Source organism: Sciurus vulgaris, assembly GCF_902686455.1.
Source record: "Sciurus vulgaris genome assembly, chromosome: 11".
NCBI classification, from domain to species: domain Eukaryota; kingdom Metazoa; phylum Chordata; class Mammalia; order Rodentia; family Sciuridae; genus Sciurus; species Sciurus vulgaris.
In genome coordinates this window covers 84,232,407-84,250,812 of record NC_136472.1, presented here as the reverse complement: position 1 = coordinate 84,250,812, position 18,406 = coordinate 84,232,407, and the positions used below count along the sequence as shown (strand labels likewise).

General features: G+C 36.3%; 1 protein-coding gene across 5 annotated transcripts in view; it reads right to left on the bottom strand.

The window, feature by feature from the left end:
- TMEM135 (transmembrane protein 135) overlaps positions 1–17,770 on the bottom strand; it is a 235,224-nt gene extending 217,454 nt beyond the window's left edge. For 2 of the 5 annotated variants that reach the window (XM_079105601.1, XM_079105602.1), the window contains exon 1: positions 17,427–17,766. In XM_079105601.1, coding sequence (XP_078961727.1) covers positions 17,427–17,567 — 141 coding nt within the window. In that variant the 5' untranslated portion in view covers positions 17,568–17,766. Of the gene's footprint in view, positions 1–17,426 lie in introns of all 5 variants that reach the window. The other 3 variants (XM_079105603.1, XM_079105605.1, XM_079105600.1) reach the window with 3 other exon arrangements.
- Positions 17,771–18,406: the final 636 nt, after the last annotated feature.

Genomic DNA, 18,406 nt, shown 5'->3' with positions numbered 1-18,406 from the left:
TTTATATAGAAAAGCAAATTAAAATAACTTTAAAAAAATTTTAAGAAGAACAAAACAGAAGTAATCAGTCTGATTTCAAGATATTATTATATAGCTACAGTATTTAACTGTGTGATACTGGCATCATAGACAGATGAATAGAACAGAATAAACAAACGATAAATTCATCAAAATCCATCTGGTAAATTTTTTCCAAATGTACAAAAGCAATCTCATGGAAGAAAGATAGTCTTTTCACCACTTGGTACTAGAGTAAGAGGGCATACATTAAAAAGAGAGAGAGAGAGAGAGAGAGAGAAACTTAAGCTAAGACTTACGCTTTGTACAAAAATTAATTAAAAATGAATCATAGTAAAATACAAAACCACAAAATTTTTGGAAAAAAAAACGAAGAAAATCTTACAGTCACAGGATAGGTAAAGAGTTTCTAGACCTGACATTAAAAGCACAATTCATAAAAAGAAAATTTGATTAACTGAACTTCATCATAACTAAAACTTTTTCTCTGTGAAAGACCTTTTAGGAGGACCAAAAGGCAAGCTAAAGAACAGAAGAAAATACTTGCAAATCACATATCTAACAAAGAAATCTTAAAACTCAACAATAAAAAAAAATCCAATTAGGAAATAGGCAAAAGATAATAAACAGACATTTCCCAGACAATAATATATAGATAGCATACGACCACCAGGTGCAGTGGACACACTTATCATCCCAGCAACTCAGAAGGCTGAGGCAGGAGGATTGAAAACTTAACTTAAAACTATAATAAACCATCAGTATAAAACTGTCAGAATGATTAAAATAAACAACGGTGACATCATCAAATGCTAACTGGCAGGAAATCAGAGAACTGGTTCACCTCTTCTTTAATGGTTGAAATGTGAAATGATAAAACCATTCTGGAAAAAAGTTTGGTAGTTTCTTGAAAAACTAACCAAGCAACTACCATATAGCAAGTAATTGTAGTTCTGAGTATTTATCTCTGAGAAATAAAAATCTCTATTTACACAATAACCTGTGCACAAATATTTATAGCACCTTTGTTCAGTTTTTTCCCAAAACTGGAACAACTCATGTTCTTCAACAGATGAACAGTTGAATAAACCATGATATATCCATACCATGAAATAAACAGCACTTAGAAATAAAAAGGCACAATCCAGTGATTCACCAAATAACCTTGATGAATTTCCAGAGAATTATGTTGAGTGGAAAAAGCCAATCCCAAAGGACACATACTGTATGATTCACTCATATAATATTCATGAAATGACAAAATTATACAAATGCAGAATAACTTAGTAGTTGCCAGGGATTAAGGTGATACTGGTGAATAGAAAGTTAGTAAGTGCAGCTATACAAGGGCAAAACTAGGAATCCTTGCCATGATGGAAATATTCTGTCTTGAATGTATAAGTGGCAATATTTTGTTGTAATATTGTATTGTTTTGCAAGATGATACCATTGGGAAATCTCTATTACTTCTTTCAAGGGCATATGAATATTCAATTATCTCAAAATAAAAACAAAAAGTTCATTTTGCTTTAAAAACCAGTTTTTTCAAATAGCCAACAGGCATTTGAAATGTTCTTAGCATCATTAGTCATCAGAGAAGTGCACAATGAAATGCCACTACACACCCATCAGAATGTCTGAAATGAATAGATAATATACAGTGCAGGTGGAAATGAGAAGCAACTACAACTCGCACATATTGCTGATGACACTGTAAATTGCAGTTACTTTGGAAAACTGACAGTATCTAATGAAACTGAATGTGTATCTATTCTAGGAAATTCTATTTATGGGAAAAATGCCCAAAAGAAATACTGCCTATTTCTACCAAAAGACATATTCATAGCACCATATGTAATTATAAACACTAGAACAACTTAAATGTTTATTAACAGTAAAGTAGATAAATTTTACATATTTACGATACTGTGAAAAAAAATTACAGGCTATTGCAAGAAACAGGAAATATCTTATATAAACATGATCACCTGTTATAACCCAGAGCTTACAACAGGATTTATCAGGGGCTAAAAAATTGATCTCAGCAGTGTAAGTGGTCAAGCCAAGACAGGGATACAAAACAGGGTGATCACCACCTCAGTTTTCTCAGTATGCCACACATTATTATCATTTTCTAAGTATATCAGAGCATGCTACAATGTGATAAAGGTTAAGAAGCAGTAATCTAACCAAATATACTGGAAATTGTGATAGCCAAGTTATAATAAGATCCCTTTCCCTGATGTATAAAAGCACCATCAGATAATGAGACACCTTCAGAAATAACACATTTTATATGAAGGACTTTGTAATGTTCATATGCTTTGACTAAATAATTCCATATTAATTCCTTATAATTTAAACATGCATATAAAGATTTAGCTAAAAACAAGATATACCATACAACTATAGCTAAAAATACACACCTATGTTTATTTACTTACATTATAATAGTCTTATTTTAGAAGACTATATAATAACCCAGAAAAATAAATCAAAATATATAAAGTCAAAAGACAGACTACAAAATGGTAATTTATAATTAACATATAGAACAAATATTAGGATGTCATGAATTAGTTATCACTGAATGATAAGTAAGAAATTATTTTTAATTTTTCTGGGAAGGTCTGGAGGGGTTTTGTTTTTGTTTTTGTTTGTTTTGTTTTGTTGGCTGTTTGCTTTGGATATATTCCAGACTTCCTACAAAAAAACACATTGTTATGTTTTGGATATAACGTGTCCCCCTAAAGCTCCTGTGTTAATGCAGGAGGTGAAATGCTATGATTATGAGAACTGTAACCTAATTAGTGGATTCATCTATTTGAAGACCTAATCATCTGAATGGATTGCTAGGTGATAGGCATGTGGGGTGTGACTGGAGGAAGTACATCTTTGGGTACAGGCCCTTGGGATCATATTATCCCCTAGCTCCTCCCTCTCTCTCTTCTTCTGGGCTGCCATGATCTAAGGAACTTTCCTCCACCAGGTCCTTTTGCCATGGTATTTTGCCTCACTAGGGCCCAGAGCAATTGAAATGGTCAACCATAAACTGAACCTCTGAAACTGTGAGCCAAAATAAACTGTTCCTCCACTAAGTTGTACCTGTTAGACATTTTAGCACAGCAACAAAAAGCTAACACACATATGTTCTAATTTATAATATCAGGGAGAGAGCAATAAGTGTCTGAAAGTAATGATTAATTATTATAAAATATGTGAACAGGGAATAAAATAATCAGAAGGCTATAAACAAAATAATTTGGAGATTTGATTTTTTTGTGGTGCTAGGAAAATATTTAATTTCTATGACAAATTCTTGCTTAGATACTCTTGAAATTTCTTAACTAAAGAGGTTAAATTAAATGATACAAGGGGTTCCTTACTACACTTCTAAAATTATGCCTTTAAAAAAATTAAATGATACTGCAGGAATTAGATATGTGTGGAAACAGAGAACTTTGTTCCCTGCCTCATATAACACAAAAAAGTTAATCTGAGATAGACCTCAGACCCAAATTCCAAAATTATAAACATCAAAGTATCTAGAAGAAAACATTAACAAATATTTTCACAATGTTCCAAGCATGGGTTAAGAAAAAGAGGCAGAGCTACTTCTGCAACAGGGGATTAACATCCAGAATATACAAAGAGTTTGAAAAACTTACCACCAAAAAACAAATAACACAATCAATAAATGGACAAAAGAACTAAACAGAAATTTCTCAAAAGAAGAAACACAAATGGTCAACAAATGTATGAAAAGATGTTCAATATCATTAGCAATTAGAGAAATGAAAATTAAAACTATAAAACCATACTGATACTTCATCTCACTCAGAATGGCAATGATCAAGAACACAGTAATAAGTGCTGACAATGATATGGGAAAAAAGGCATATTTCTATGTTGTTAGTAGGACTGCAGATTACTACAACCACTCTAGAAAGGAGTAGTGAGAGTCCTCAAAAAACTAGGAATGGAAACCATCATACCCACCTATCTCACTCCTGGGTATTTATCCAAAAGAATTACACTCAGCATACTATAGCAATATAGACTCAATGTTTACAACAGCACAATTCACAACAGATAAATTATTGGATCAACCCAGATGCCTGTCAATAGATGAATGGATTAAGAAGTCATGGTATGCATACAAAGTGGAGTTTTATTTAGCCATAAATAATGAAATTATGGCATTTGTTGGTAAGTGGATAGAAATGGAGAACATCATGCTAAGTAAAATAAGGCGCAGTCAGAAAAATCAAAGGTTGATATTTTTCTCTCATATGTGGAAGCTAGAGTAAAATAAAGGATGGGATGGTTGGGGATTGGATACCATAAAGATCTAGAAAAGATCAATAGTGAAGAAGGGGATAAAGAGTGAGAGAAGAGGGATGGGAATGGGAAGGAAATACAGAATGAATTCTTTAAAAATTGTTATATGAATACATAAATATACCACAAGAAATTTCACCTTTATGTATAAGTAGAAAGAACTAATCAAAAACAAATAGCCTAGCATGTGCAAGGGTCATGGTTCAAATCCCTGGCACCTCAGAGGAGAATTAAAAAAAAAAAATAGATAAGTAAAAGGAAAACCAGTAAAGGTGGGGGGTGAAGGGCGGCGAGCAACAAGAAATGAAACTGAATTCCACACATGTATGGTTTTGTCAGGATGAACCCAACTACTGTGTTTAATTATAATGCTCTCATTTAAAAAAAAGAAAAAACACAGAAACAGGTAGCATTAAGCATAGCTTATGACTGGCAAGTATGGACACCAATCTAATACAATGGCTACAGAATGAAGACTGATACAAAATTATAAGGACAGACCTCCAACTTAAAAATATCTCCCCCTCTTTGAGGGGAGGTGCACAGGGTCTCACTATTGTGCCTAGATTGTCTATGAACTCCTGTCTTCAAGTGACCCTCCTGCCTCAGCCTCTGAAGAAGCTGGGACTACAGGTGCACAACATTGCACCTGGCTGAAAGTTTCCCTTAACAAGAATACCACGATTAAACATCTGCAAGCACCATATGTATTTCATCTTAGTCATTTATATTCCATTGTGATTACCTTGTCTGTTTCCCATGAGATTAATGCCACACATTTTCTATAGAGATAGTTTCCTACTATTGAGATGCTTGGTCATGGGCTAGAGCAAACATAATTGGCCCTCAAAGGGGCTAACCCATTGTATTAGCCTTATTAGTATCAAACTGTAAACTAATGGTCAGGGTTTGATCATTAAACTGTTCTAAAAGACTTCATTTTTGGAGGATCTAAAAATCTAGTTTCTCTGGAAAATAAAATAGTTCACAGAAAGAGTAGACTTTATGTTGTGACTATTTAATTTTTTTTAAAGTAATCACTAGCCAATAATGATTGGCTTAAAGCAGGGTCTTTCAATCTCAGTGTTACTGACATTTGAGAAGAGATAATTTGTAGTTGCAGCAAGAAGAGCGGGAACTGTGTTGTAAATTAAAGGATATGTAGCAGCAAGTATATTCAGAGGCCAGAGTTTCTAATTTCTAAACACCAATAGCATCCCCATTATGACAAACAAAAATGTCCCCTAGACATTGCCAAATGTCTCATAGGAGGTAAAATTCCCCCTTATTGAGTGAGATCATCTACTTTAAAGAAAACAGAAAAATGAATTTAAGTATGTGCTATAGTTTGGATCTTAAATGTCCCCACAGAGCCTGTATGAAAAGCTTGGTCCACATGAGTACTGTGAGCAGCAGACAAAGTCAGCCAAGTGGGACACAGTCAGCAGGGGAAGGGTATGGGGTGAGGATGCCCAAGCCCTTGGGAGCTCACATCTCATCACAGTGTGCCCCAGATGCCAGACATGGAGAAAGGATTTAATGTTTGCTGTTGGGTTGTAGTCTTGCTTTGATCTGATTCGTACTATTTATGCCCCCATTCCTCCCTATTGTATACTTACTATTGATACTTACTATTGTATCTTAGAAGTATTTAACTTTTTTTGACATTTGTAAGGGCTCACAGCTAACTTTACCTTGAGTCTCAGAGGAAATTCTGGACATGGACTTTTGATCAATGCTAGAAATGTTATCTTTGACAGAACTCTTTTGAACTGAATATATTTTGCATAGTGAGATGGATATGGGCCTTTGGATGCCAGGTACAGAATGATAAGAGTTTGGATCTTAAATGTCCTCCAAAGGCCTATGTGTTAAAGGTTTGGTTCCCGACGTTTGGTGCCACAGGGAGGTGGCAGAAGCTTTAAGAAGTAGGGCCTAGTGGAGGATATTAGGTCATTCAGGGCATGCCTTCAAAAGGAATATTGGGGTCCCAGGTCCCTCATCTTCCTTTCTATTTCACTTGTTCACCCATGCAGAGAACAGCTTGCTCTACCACATGCTGCCCCCCATGCTCTTTGCCAAATAACCATAACAACAGGGCAAAGCAACCATAAACTGAGAACTGCAAACTGGGAGTCAAACTAAATCCTTCTTTATTCTAAACTGATTATCCCAAGTATTTTGTTACAGTAACACAAAATTAACACAAAAAACTAAAAGTTAGCTCATTGGGGCTTTGCCCTTGAAGGGAATATTGGGTCCTTAGCTCTCTTCTCTTTTCCTTCCCAGACACAATGAAGTGAATAGCTTGCTCCACCATACACTCCTCACCATGATGTGAGGACCAAAACGACAGGACTGACCAGCCATGTATAGAAACCTCCAAAACTGTGATCCAAAATAAACCTTTCCTCTTTTTAATTTGGATTATCTCAGGTATTTTGTTAGAGTAACAAAAAAAAAAGTAAGAGGGAGCTCCTCAGGCCTGATTTCTTGAGTTAGTACATTGATCTTCTCTTCTTTAGAATTACTAAAACATCAGCCTTTGCTGGGTCTAGAGCTTCTGGCTTTCAAAGGAGTAATTACACCACTGGGGCTCCTGAGGGTTTCAGACTTATATGTACTAGAAGTATACTGCAGAGCACCATCTATGGTCTGCAAATAAAACCAGGCTTGGTTGAGCTATCAGACCTGGAAATCTGGCTCTCAGGAACTGACAACCATGAGAAATTGTTCCAGATTGCCTGGAGTATGTGGTTTCTATAGAGTAGTTCACTGCCAGAATTTTCAGGCCCTGGACATGCCAACGACCTGCTATAGCAAAATGGCTTGCTTAACTCCACCCCATCCTGTTTCTCACTGAAAAAGCTCCTACTGTTTCCCCTTTGAACTGTACCACTATAAATAAAGGACACATGAGCTCCTCCATTTTGTTAGTGCCAGACCCTTATGAATGGCTCAACCCATCATGTCCCCACTCTAAAGATAATTCTGTCTCCTGTTTTTCTTGATGATAAATAATTTCTTAGTGATTAGTTCACAGCCAGCCCATCCCTCCAACAGGAACCCTTATCCTGGCCCAAGGGGGACGTGCAGAGATACTACACACCCTCATGTGTCTCCAGCTTGCCAATTGCAGAATGTAGGTCATTCTCGGCCTCCTTAATTATGAGCCCATTCCTTATTTTTATATAGATAATAGTCATCCTTCTGTATTCAAAGGGGATTGGTTCTAGGACCACCCACTGATATCAAAATCCACCATGCTTTCTATAAAATGACATAATATTTGCATATAATCTATGGACATTCTCTTGTATACTTTCAATGATCACTAGATTAATATACAATTATTCAATCATCTCTAGATTACTTACATTTACTACAGAATAAATACTATGTAAATAGCTATTATACTGTATTTTTCAGGGATTAATAACAAGGAAAAAATGATACATATTGAATTTTTTTCCACTACAGCTATGCGTCATTTAATGATGGGAATATGTTCTGAGAACTTTATCATGACATGATTTCTGTTATCGCAAAAACATCAGAGTATGCTTACAAAATATACCTACACAAACCTAGATAGAACAGTCCACTACACACTTAGTCTATACGGTATATACTGTCAGAATATAGTCCTTTGTTGACCAAAATATCTTACGCAGCACATGGCTGTATTTTCAATCCACAGTTCATTGAATCCACAGATGCAGAACCTGCAGATACAGAGTGTCAACTATACACACACACACACACACACAAAATTTTTACTCTTCCCTGAAGAACCCTAATATACTATACCTAAACTGCCCTCAATATTTTTATGTTTCAATTATAAACTACAAAAGTCAAATTTAAATATCTAAAAGAAAATGACAAGAAACCAAGTATTACAGACTCGTATTTACATATCATTTTACATTTTCAAAGCTTTTACATAGCACTATCTCATGATTCCCACAGCACACCATGAAATAGTTAAGACAGGACTAACATCTATTTACAAAGGAGTAACCACACTGCATATCCCAGAGCAAAACAAAAACTTAGATATTACAATTTAAACGCAACACATCACACCATGCTGCCTCATCAGATACAGGCAACCAGCTTATTAAAAAAATAAAAAATAAAAAAAACTAGGGCAGCTCGTTAATACTTTATGGAAAAGGACACAAGCAAATCTTCAAAAGTTTTCATTAACTATTTACCATAAAGCCTCCCTATAATGAAAATCATACCATCAAGCTTTAATAATAATCATTAAGCTTACCCCTTTCTTATCCTTATTTTCCTACACATTCAAATTTATACAAAAGATTTAAAGTTAAACCTGAAAACATACTTAAGATACAATTTGAGACTAAATATTATTAAGAATAAGATTCAGATTGAGCCCTGCATACATTATACTCATGTTCTAAACTGAATAATATTAATTTTTTTGCTAATGAAGGGACAGTCTTGAAAACACATTCCTGTCACTTGAACTTTTATTGATGTAACTCACTATGTAGCACTATAAATCTAACCCAAACATTCATCTGAACCCTGACATCTTCTGCATATATAACTACAAATTTCATGGGCTCTCATATGAAATACCTTAATTAATGAAAAAAATTCTAATGATAAACTTTTTATTGAGGAACTTCATTCAGATGAAAAATAGGAAGTATGTATGCTTATATTCCAGTCTGTCCAGTAAGAATACTGGGAATAATGAATTGAATTATATTAGTGAACAAAATTCTTAGAACTCAAGCAAACTAAGAGTTGAAGCCCAAGCCCAGGAAGTAGGGACAATTTGAGAAAGAGAGGTCGTCACAGATGTGGGGGCAAAGGGGGCTATCTTGATTTTAAAATCCCAACTATTTGTTGATATAAAAATTCTTATTAACAAAAGAAAAGCTTACTCAAAAGGTTTAAACAACACTCACACTAAAGTCTAATAGTCCATCAACTAGACAATAGATATAAAATCCTTAACTATTTTTAATAGTATAACACTGACCACTTACCTAAATCAAGACAAAAAAAAAAAAAAACCTTAACCAGGGAAGTTAACCACAGAGCAAAAAGAGCACAGAAAAAGTTTACAAAAGAAGCTTAACTTCTTACACCTTGATCTACTTTTAAATGAGTGTAGACAAATAGAAATTCAAAATAGTTTTCTAACTCTTGTAACTGAAATCTTCTACAATAATTTTAAACTATAGATTTCATTAGAAGGAAGTCTCCATTTCAGAAAATCCATTAACCAAAATATTTGTATGAATCTAGGATAATATTTTCTTACTGTCTTTGGTTTCAAGTATAAGGTTTAAGGCCAAATGTGAAGGGAAAGAAATCAAATTCTTGGCTAGGTATTGGATTTAAGAAATTGTCAAATAAACTCTATAATGTAATTACTTCTTACTTCTCTCAAGTTCCTTATGCTAAAGTGAATATTTTGTGCCATGAATGTTTAATCCAGATACACATTCACTTAATATTCAGGCATATAATCACTATGTTAGTTCCTTGGGAAAGGCTTCCCAAAGCCTCCACACTAGAATATGTCCTCTTATAACACACACACTTATACCCTGTACGTCTCCTTACTTACTAGTATTTTTCACAGTTGTATGACTTTTGTGTTTATCTTCTCGCACTAACTGGGAAAATATATCCATGTTCTCTCTAGCCCCGTATTTCTGACTTATTGCAAGCAGTCTTTAATATTTGATAAATGAACTAAGTGTAGAAAAGAAAGTGAGAGAAAATGAAGATTATAGTACACTCCCTGGGCTCTAAATGAAGCCATGGCACTTGCAGAAATTCAGGCTGGTCCTGGTGAATTCAGTTGCTCCTATGCTTAGGAGATGCATGTTGTAAAAAAATTACCATGCCTTTTTTTTTTTTTTTTTAAAGAATCAAGGCTGACCAGAACAAACTTCCTTCACCACTGTCAAAATATACAGAATCCCAAGGAAACTCCCTTGGTAGACTCATTACAATTCAAACCCCAAAGATCTATCTGAAATCAAGAAACTAGAGCAAAGTGACAAATGTAATGAGTCAAAAGACTTACTGGTAATAAACTAAAAACAGAAAAATTGGCATTCTGCTCAAATCTGATGATACCTGATCTAGTACTTTTCCCTAATACTTTTTATTTCCTCTCACATAAATTCTTTAAGTATTCATTTTACTGAATATTTTTCAATGATCCTGTAACAAAAGTTAGTTCAAATCTGAATTCCTGAGTCTCTTAAGGTATAATTATGAGGAAAGAGATTTATATGATTTATAATATCAATTTATAATACTAATTTGATTTACTAATTCATTAGGCTTATTGTGAAAGACTAACTCTAATCCTGTTTCATAATTCTAAGGTGCAATAGATTCATTTCATATTGTATGAAGGGAAAAAAACCACAAATCTTAATCTCAACACTCTTTTTAGAATATATCAATGAGTAGTAATCCAGTTAAAATTAGTGACGAATCAAAGGCAATTTAAAACTTTGAACAAAGGTCCACTGGGATTCAAACAAGTCTTTAATACAGTACTATATTTTGATCATTAGAATAATGAAGCTAAAATATAAGACCCTTAATCATCAAAGTATCAACCTCTCATATGTATGACCTTGAATTCAGTATAGTCCTTGAGGATATAAACGTATTTCACACCCACTGTACTATACAAATAATGCAAGTAATGATAAATTGTGACAACACATTTTTAAAAGATTCTCTTTAAAAATTGTATTTAGTTCTTTATTAAATAGTCACTTCAATTAACTCCCCTTCCCTAAATATTGCCTAGCTTAACAATGGAAAACACTAAGGATGTGAAGACCTTTTAAACTTTTTTAATCATACAAATGTTTTATGAGAATTTACTGACTCAGAAACATGCATAGTATTGGTACATAATCATTTAGAAACTATCTAAACCATATCTAATGTTTTAGAACCTATCTTCAAATATATATTAATATTTAGCCCCAACCTATGATAACAAAAGGAGCAAATAATGGTAAATCAGATCTGATCATCTATTCTCAGAGATAGTAGAGAAAAGGTGAGTTTAAAAAGTGTTTACTACAATAATAAACTCTCAGCTCTCAACTAAAAGTGATGTGCTGGAAGTTGTACTTTGTACTCAACAGAAAACAGACAAACAGTAACAAGAAGTCACATATAAAAAGAGTTCAACAAAGTAGAAGAGGCATTAATGAATCAAATTCATCCTTTAGTTTCTCATTTAAAAGAAAAAAGATCAAATGACTTTCTTCCATCTCTAATGCAATAATGACAACTCAAAAATAATTTACTTATTGAATAGAAAGATAAAATGAGTCCCTTATTTATATCCCTTAAACAAGAACTCAAGAAAAATCAAAGGGAGCAAATAATGTGTGCAAAAAACTTGTGTTTAGGCACAAGTGTACAATGTCATGGTCTTCAAAGTCCGAAAATCCAGTTATTCTCAATAGTTGACATTATTTAATAACTCCAGAGATTTTATTTTTTTAAGCAAAAAACAAAAGCAAATGCCTATTAACAAAAAATTTTGAAAGTCTGTTAGCTTTGTGTTGCTATGATAAACTACCTGAGAAAAACAACTTAGAGAAGGAAAGATTTAATTTGGCTTATAATTTTAGAGGGTCCAGTTCAAGGTCATTGCTTTGAGCTTGAAGTAAGATAGACAGCATCAAGGCTGGAAAGGTGTAGTGGAGCAAAGGTGCTCATCTCCTCACCATCCAGAAGCAGAGAGGAACAATGGGCGCCAGCAGGGACAAGTTATAGTTCCCAAGGGCATGCTCCCAAGTTCCTACTCAATTCAACTAGGTCCCACCTACTACAGTTTCCACCTCCCCCGCATCATCCATTCAAATTATGACTATATCAATGGATTAACCCACTAATGAGGTTAGAGCCCTCATGATTCAATCATTTCCTAAAAGCCCCACTTCTGAACATCATTGCACTGGGGACCAAGTCTTCAGCACATGAGCCTTTGGGGGACATTCCAGGTGTGAATTGCAACAGTCTCATTACTGATCTTGTTTCTTTCTAGAAAACCTATTAAACTATCGCCTTAAAAAACTCAGTCCATATCATATGTGATTTCCTCAGTGGTTTTCAAGTTTTTCACAACAACTAAGAATTCCAACTCTTGCTTTAATGTTCAAGGCCTGGAGGTGATGAACTGATCCTTTATAATCTAACAGATTTGTTAAACTGTAACAACAGATTTTGTTAGAGTATATGGTTCAAAGGGAATAAATACTGAGCAAATATTTTCATACTCTCCAGAAGTACACACCCAAAGGTGAATGAAAACACAAATGTTAAATTCATCCTTCTCAAAAATGCAAAAGATTCTCTATACTTTTGATTCAGCTAAGGGAACTGCTAGTAACCTAATCTGGAAATCCTAAAGAAAGATACCTGGGAAAAAGATAATTAAGAAAAATCATAAACTACCTGGAAAGTTAGTGAACAAGTAATCCTTCTGAATAGGAAAAGCACCTAAGTACTTGAACAGCATAGAATTCACATGGGCAATTGTGCATTCTAAATTTACCACAAAAAACAAGGATACTATAATTTAACAACTGTTTCAAGTATATGTGATTGGTGAGAGGTACCACTTTCTTTGAATATGTGGTAATAACTAACATCGAAGAAATAAAATATACTTCCTAAATACTGTATTATAAAATATGTAGGAATCTTAAAAACAAAACCACAAGAGTGAATTGATGAATGAGGATGTTTTTTACAAACTGTAAAAACACAAAAGATTCATTATTTAAAAAGAACAGTACATCTACATTTTGAATTTTGTTGTTGTTGTTGTTGTTTGTTTTGTTTTGTTTTGTTTTACGGTACTGGGGATTGAATCCAGGCCTTGAACTTGTGAGGCACACACTCTACCAAATGAGCCATCTACCCAGCCCCCTTGAAATGTTTTAAGCAGACAGTAAATACCAAAAACAGTTGTAGATACAAAGATAAAAATATAAGCATGAAAAGAGATGCATAGAACAAGAGAGTAATTACGACAGGAATGAAAAGAATCAATTTAATATAACACATAATATTTCAAATAATAAGCAAATAAGACCCATTTTATAGGCTCCAGAAAAATCTTGCCCCAAGTTACCTTCCCTTCAGGATTTCTCTATATCTACAAAAATAGCAAATGTATTAATCAGACCTGAAATTCTAGAAATACTAAATGTCCTCATGTTACCCCAGTGTCCTCAGTCTATATGTCCTGTTCTGAACTTCCATGAAATGCTTCTAGAACTGTTCTTTCATTTGCTCTGGCAGACTTGCCCAGTGTCTCCTCACTTCTGCACTATTCATGAGTTCCTTCATTCATACCTGTACCCATTCAGACCTTATTATGTACTTACTGAAGTACTATGCCAGTTCTTAATAAAAACTGATTGTTCTAACAGGAGATGAAAACAGATCACAACAAATGCAACAGTTCAAAAACAACACCATTTTATTAGTGCCCTAATATGTGCCAGCTATTCCTACATACTACTATCCCATTTAAGTCCTCACAAAAGCCCTAAAACATGAATATTTTCTTCAAAGCAAGGAAATTAATACAAAGATACAAAGAGATGAAATAATTTTCCCAAGTTCACACTGATAATAAATTGGAAGGTGAGATTCCACAGGAACTTGGACTTTTTCTACTACTTGATGAAATACTGCATTAATTCCTAAATGTCTTTCCAATCCACCTACCCAAAATCATCATCTTAAAGTACCATCTTGTAATCCCTTGGCTCAAAAAAATTCCTCAATGTCTCCTTTATTCTGACCTTCAGTCTTACTTTCGGTAAAAAGTAAAATCTGAATCCTGTCTTTTTTCCTTACTAGCTCTAAATCTTGTAAATCACTTAATTTCTCTAACTTTGTTTTCATACCTATGAAATGAGGATAATAAGATGAACAGGTATAAGGATTAAATAAAATATATAAAGGACCAAACACTTCAGTGCTCAATAAATAGGAGTTATCATTGATAACTTCTGTACCTAAACTTGTTTTAGACAATTTATGTATTGGTTCTCTTACAAAAAAATCCACTTAGATTTCTGCCTCAATTTACTTTATCACCTCTGCTCCATTAAGATTAAGCACTCGAGGGCTGGGGTTGTGGCTCAGTGCTGGAGTGCTGGCACATGTGAGGCACTACATAAATCTCAGCACCACATAAAAATAAATAAATAAAGATAGTGTGTCCATTTACAACCACAAAAATTTTAAAAACAAAAAAAAAAAAGCATTCCAGAAAGGAGTGGTAGTGCACCCCTGTAATCCTAGCCACTCAGGAGGCTGAGGCAGGAGGATCACAAGTTTCAGGCCAGCATCAGCAACTTAGTGAGACTCTAAGCAACTTAGTGAGATCCTGTCTCAAATTTTTTAAAAATGTTAAAAAAGAGCCTGCAGACTTAGCTCAGTGGTAAAGTGCCCCTGGGTTCAATCCCTAGTACCAAAAAAAATTTTTTAAATAAAATAAAAAGGGATAGGGGATATAGCTCAGTAGTAGAGCTCCTGGGTTCAATCTCTAGAAATTACAAAAAAAATTTAATGGCACTCTATGAATATTTACTACATGAATCAATGTCTGTCCACACTTTATCCTCAAAGGCCCAAGTCAAATTCCTCTTCCTCCAAAAAGCCTTCCTGAGTCAACCCCAATAAGATTCACTCCTACATGAGTATTCAAGATATATTATAAATTAGAAAATATGCAGTACATCACCAGGGGGTTATTTCATTTCATTCTCACAAGAAATATATTAGCAGCAGTACAGAGTCAAACAGATGTAACTGGTAAGAGCTGAAATTCAGATCCAGATATCCCTGATCCCTTTTAAAAGTCCAGTTTCTTCCTAACACATCACCTTGCATCTTGGCACACAGGAATACACATTTAATCAACAACTAGCCCATGCTTACAAAGGGCATACTATTGCTATATGCTCTAAGCTGCTCTACCCACACACATACCTATATAACTGAAACAAATCTGTTATGAAATAATGCTTATCCTTACTACATGCAATGCATTCTAATATTTTCTAATCTCTTTTTCATTTAAAGTACTAGTAAGTACCCACTAATTTTTTTTCACAACCACTGATAAGTAACAACCCAAAGTTAAAAATACACTGTTTGAAATACAACTGTGAAAGCTACAAGGCCACATGAGATGGAAAATTTATCCTCAAGAAGTATTTAATCCATTTGGAGATAACAGCAAAACACAACTCTTTTCCCAATTCGTACCCACCCACCATACCTTTCTGAAAAGGGAGAGAATCTATGTTCCAGTTTCTCTCCTGAACTTCCCCATCACAGAACATAATCAATAAATTGTGTAGGCTGAATATGTAACAAAAATGCTTGTTGAATAAATGAATGAACAAATGGAGGAAAAGAAAGTGCTGGATTTTCAGAGGGAGAAATTCCATAGCATAAACTCTTTTTCCACCTAGTTCATAATCTTCTTAGATCAGAAATAGTCTTTCACGTGTGTGGTGCTGGGGATGGAACTCAGGGTCTTGTACGTGCTAGGCAAATGCTCTACCACTAAAAGCTATATCCCCAGCCCAGAAATAATCTTTCTGTATAGTTGTGCATATCAAGAGCTCAATGTTAAGTGGTAGAATACCTGTCTAGCATGAGCAAAGCCCTGGATTCAATCTTGAATACCAAAAAAAAAAAAAAAGAAAGGAACCATAGACTGGCCACAATTCATATAGAAAGGCAGATAAGCATGAATCTTCGCCAGAGAAAATCAAGAAATTTCCCACTCTTAAGTTTATTATTGGCCCATACTTACTACCCCCATTATCAACATTACCTGGGAGTTCCTTAGAAATGCAGATTCTGGTCCCATCCGGACCTACTGAATCAGAGCCCCCATTTTAACATGATCCTTAGGGGATTCCTAATACATTAAAACTTCAGAAGCACCAGTCTATACCATAAAAATGAAACTGGCTCCTTCAACTTCAGAGAAAGTCACCATTTTATCTTCTATTATCTCTGTAATAACCAATCAGACTTTCCAAGTCATACTACAAATATAGCCAGGACACACTTTCAGGCACATTGATCATCCATTGAATATTGAATGGAACTTTCAGGAAACTTATAAAAATATGATCTCGGCCTTCTTATGACACAGACTCTACAGGCAAGAAAATGAGACAATAAACTTCAGTGGACACAGTAATAAATCTTTAATACCAAGAATGGGGTTGTTGAAGAAAAGATGTTGGTAACATTTAAAAACAAACATCTTTAACAATTCTCAATGTTACGTACACATATTTCCAAGTATTCTCTATTAATTGCCTTACATATAAAGCTGTATACTTAAATGACCCGGATAACATAAATCTCCTAAGCACCTTCACTGACTCAAAGACTAGACTCTAAATCATCACACAAAATCTCAAACAAGGAGTCTTTTTTGTGAACTTGCAAAAACACTTGCAAAACCCTCAAGTCAAAATCCTGTCATCACAAACTGAGACAAGATTTGTGGCAACAGGGACTTAAGGTGAAATATGCCCTTTTTCAATTTTAAAGAAGTGTGGGGGTGAATACAACAGGAAATTACATGAGGAAAGACTGCAGGCATTCTCATCGCCTCACTGACCTACAAACACCTCTCCATCACAAGGCTCGAGAGAGGGAAAATAACGCACGTCCCTGGGTTCAGGATTTTAAGTGTCCTGCACTTAATCCTAAAAGTTGGGTGTCCATCTTCTTCCCAGCAACAGGCATTCAGATGACAGCTCAACCTCTATTTCCCCTCCCCCTTCTCCCGTGTAGAAGTTGGGACATCCGCCCGGTAGGACCTCCCCGCAGCCGCTCACCCACCCAAGGCTGTCCGACCTTTCCAAACAGAGACCGACAGCAGGCGAGTCCCCCAGCGCCCCTCGGGGACGCCGACTGAACCCCCGGCCCATCCTCCACGCTAAACTCCATCTGGGGAAGAGGCTGACGGGTCTCACCAAGTACAGGGGGGCATAGATCTTCAGGGACTCCTCCAGGGCGCCCCAAGTGACCTGCAGGAAGGAGACCCGGCAGGAAGGGTGCCAAGTGTGGCCGATCTCGTAGCAGTTATGAGGGATGGACTTGCTGAGGGCCGCCATGACGAGGAGAAGCGCGGAGGGGCCAGGAGGGGGGCAGCTGGGGCTCGGGACCGAGCGGCGCGGGCGCCCAACCGCCGCCCTCTCGCGGGGCGGGCAGTTAGAGGTACGGAATGGAGGGTAAAGGTCACGCGAGCCGGGTTACTCTGGGCCAAAGTCCTCGGATGTTGGGCGATCGGCGTATAGCAGCTCGAGGGGGCGGGGCGCGCAAGGAGGCGGGGAGAGGCGGAGCGTGCGCGCTCCCTCCGGCGGGTCTCCGCCGAGCGCGCTCTCGCGGTCGCGGCGCGCGCTGTCTGCGGAGCCCGGCGCTGTCCCGGGAGCGGGGGATGTGAAGGCCTTCCCCCGAGAGCGCGCGCTTCGTGTGCTTGGGAGCGCCACTGGTACACGCGTCAGCCTCCCCTGCCGCTCGCTAGAGCGTAACCGCGCTGGCGGGAGCACAGTAGTAGGTTACTTGATTAAATTATCCTTCAGTCTCCGTCCCCTCAGAACCCGGCCAAGTTAGGCTGAAGGTAGTGGAACAAAGGGATTAAATGACTTTGTTGGGAATTGGTAGAAAGATTTGCCAGAGGAACGCCTGGGATAAACATCCTCCGCAGAACTGCCAGTCGCCTCCAGACAGTGCCAGGTAATAAATTGCTGAGACTGCCTACTGGGCCTTCTAAGTTCACAGGTGCCTGGGAAGTCTTGAAAAATCTGTTCCCATTGTTCACACACCTACCTGTGGGGAAAGGGCAGTAGGTCATCCTCTGCAAACCCCAAGCCACTGAGCAATCCTGTCCACAACATCCTTATTGGGTGCTTATCAGCCAATATTAGAGGTGTGTTAGAACTCATCTGGATAG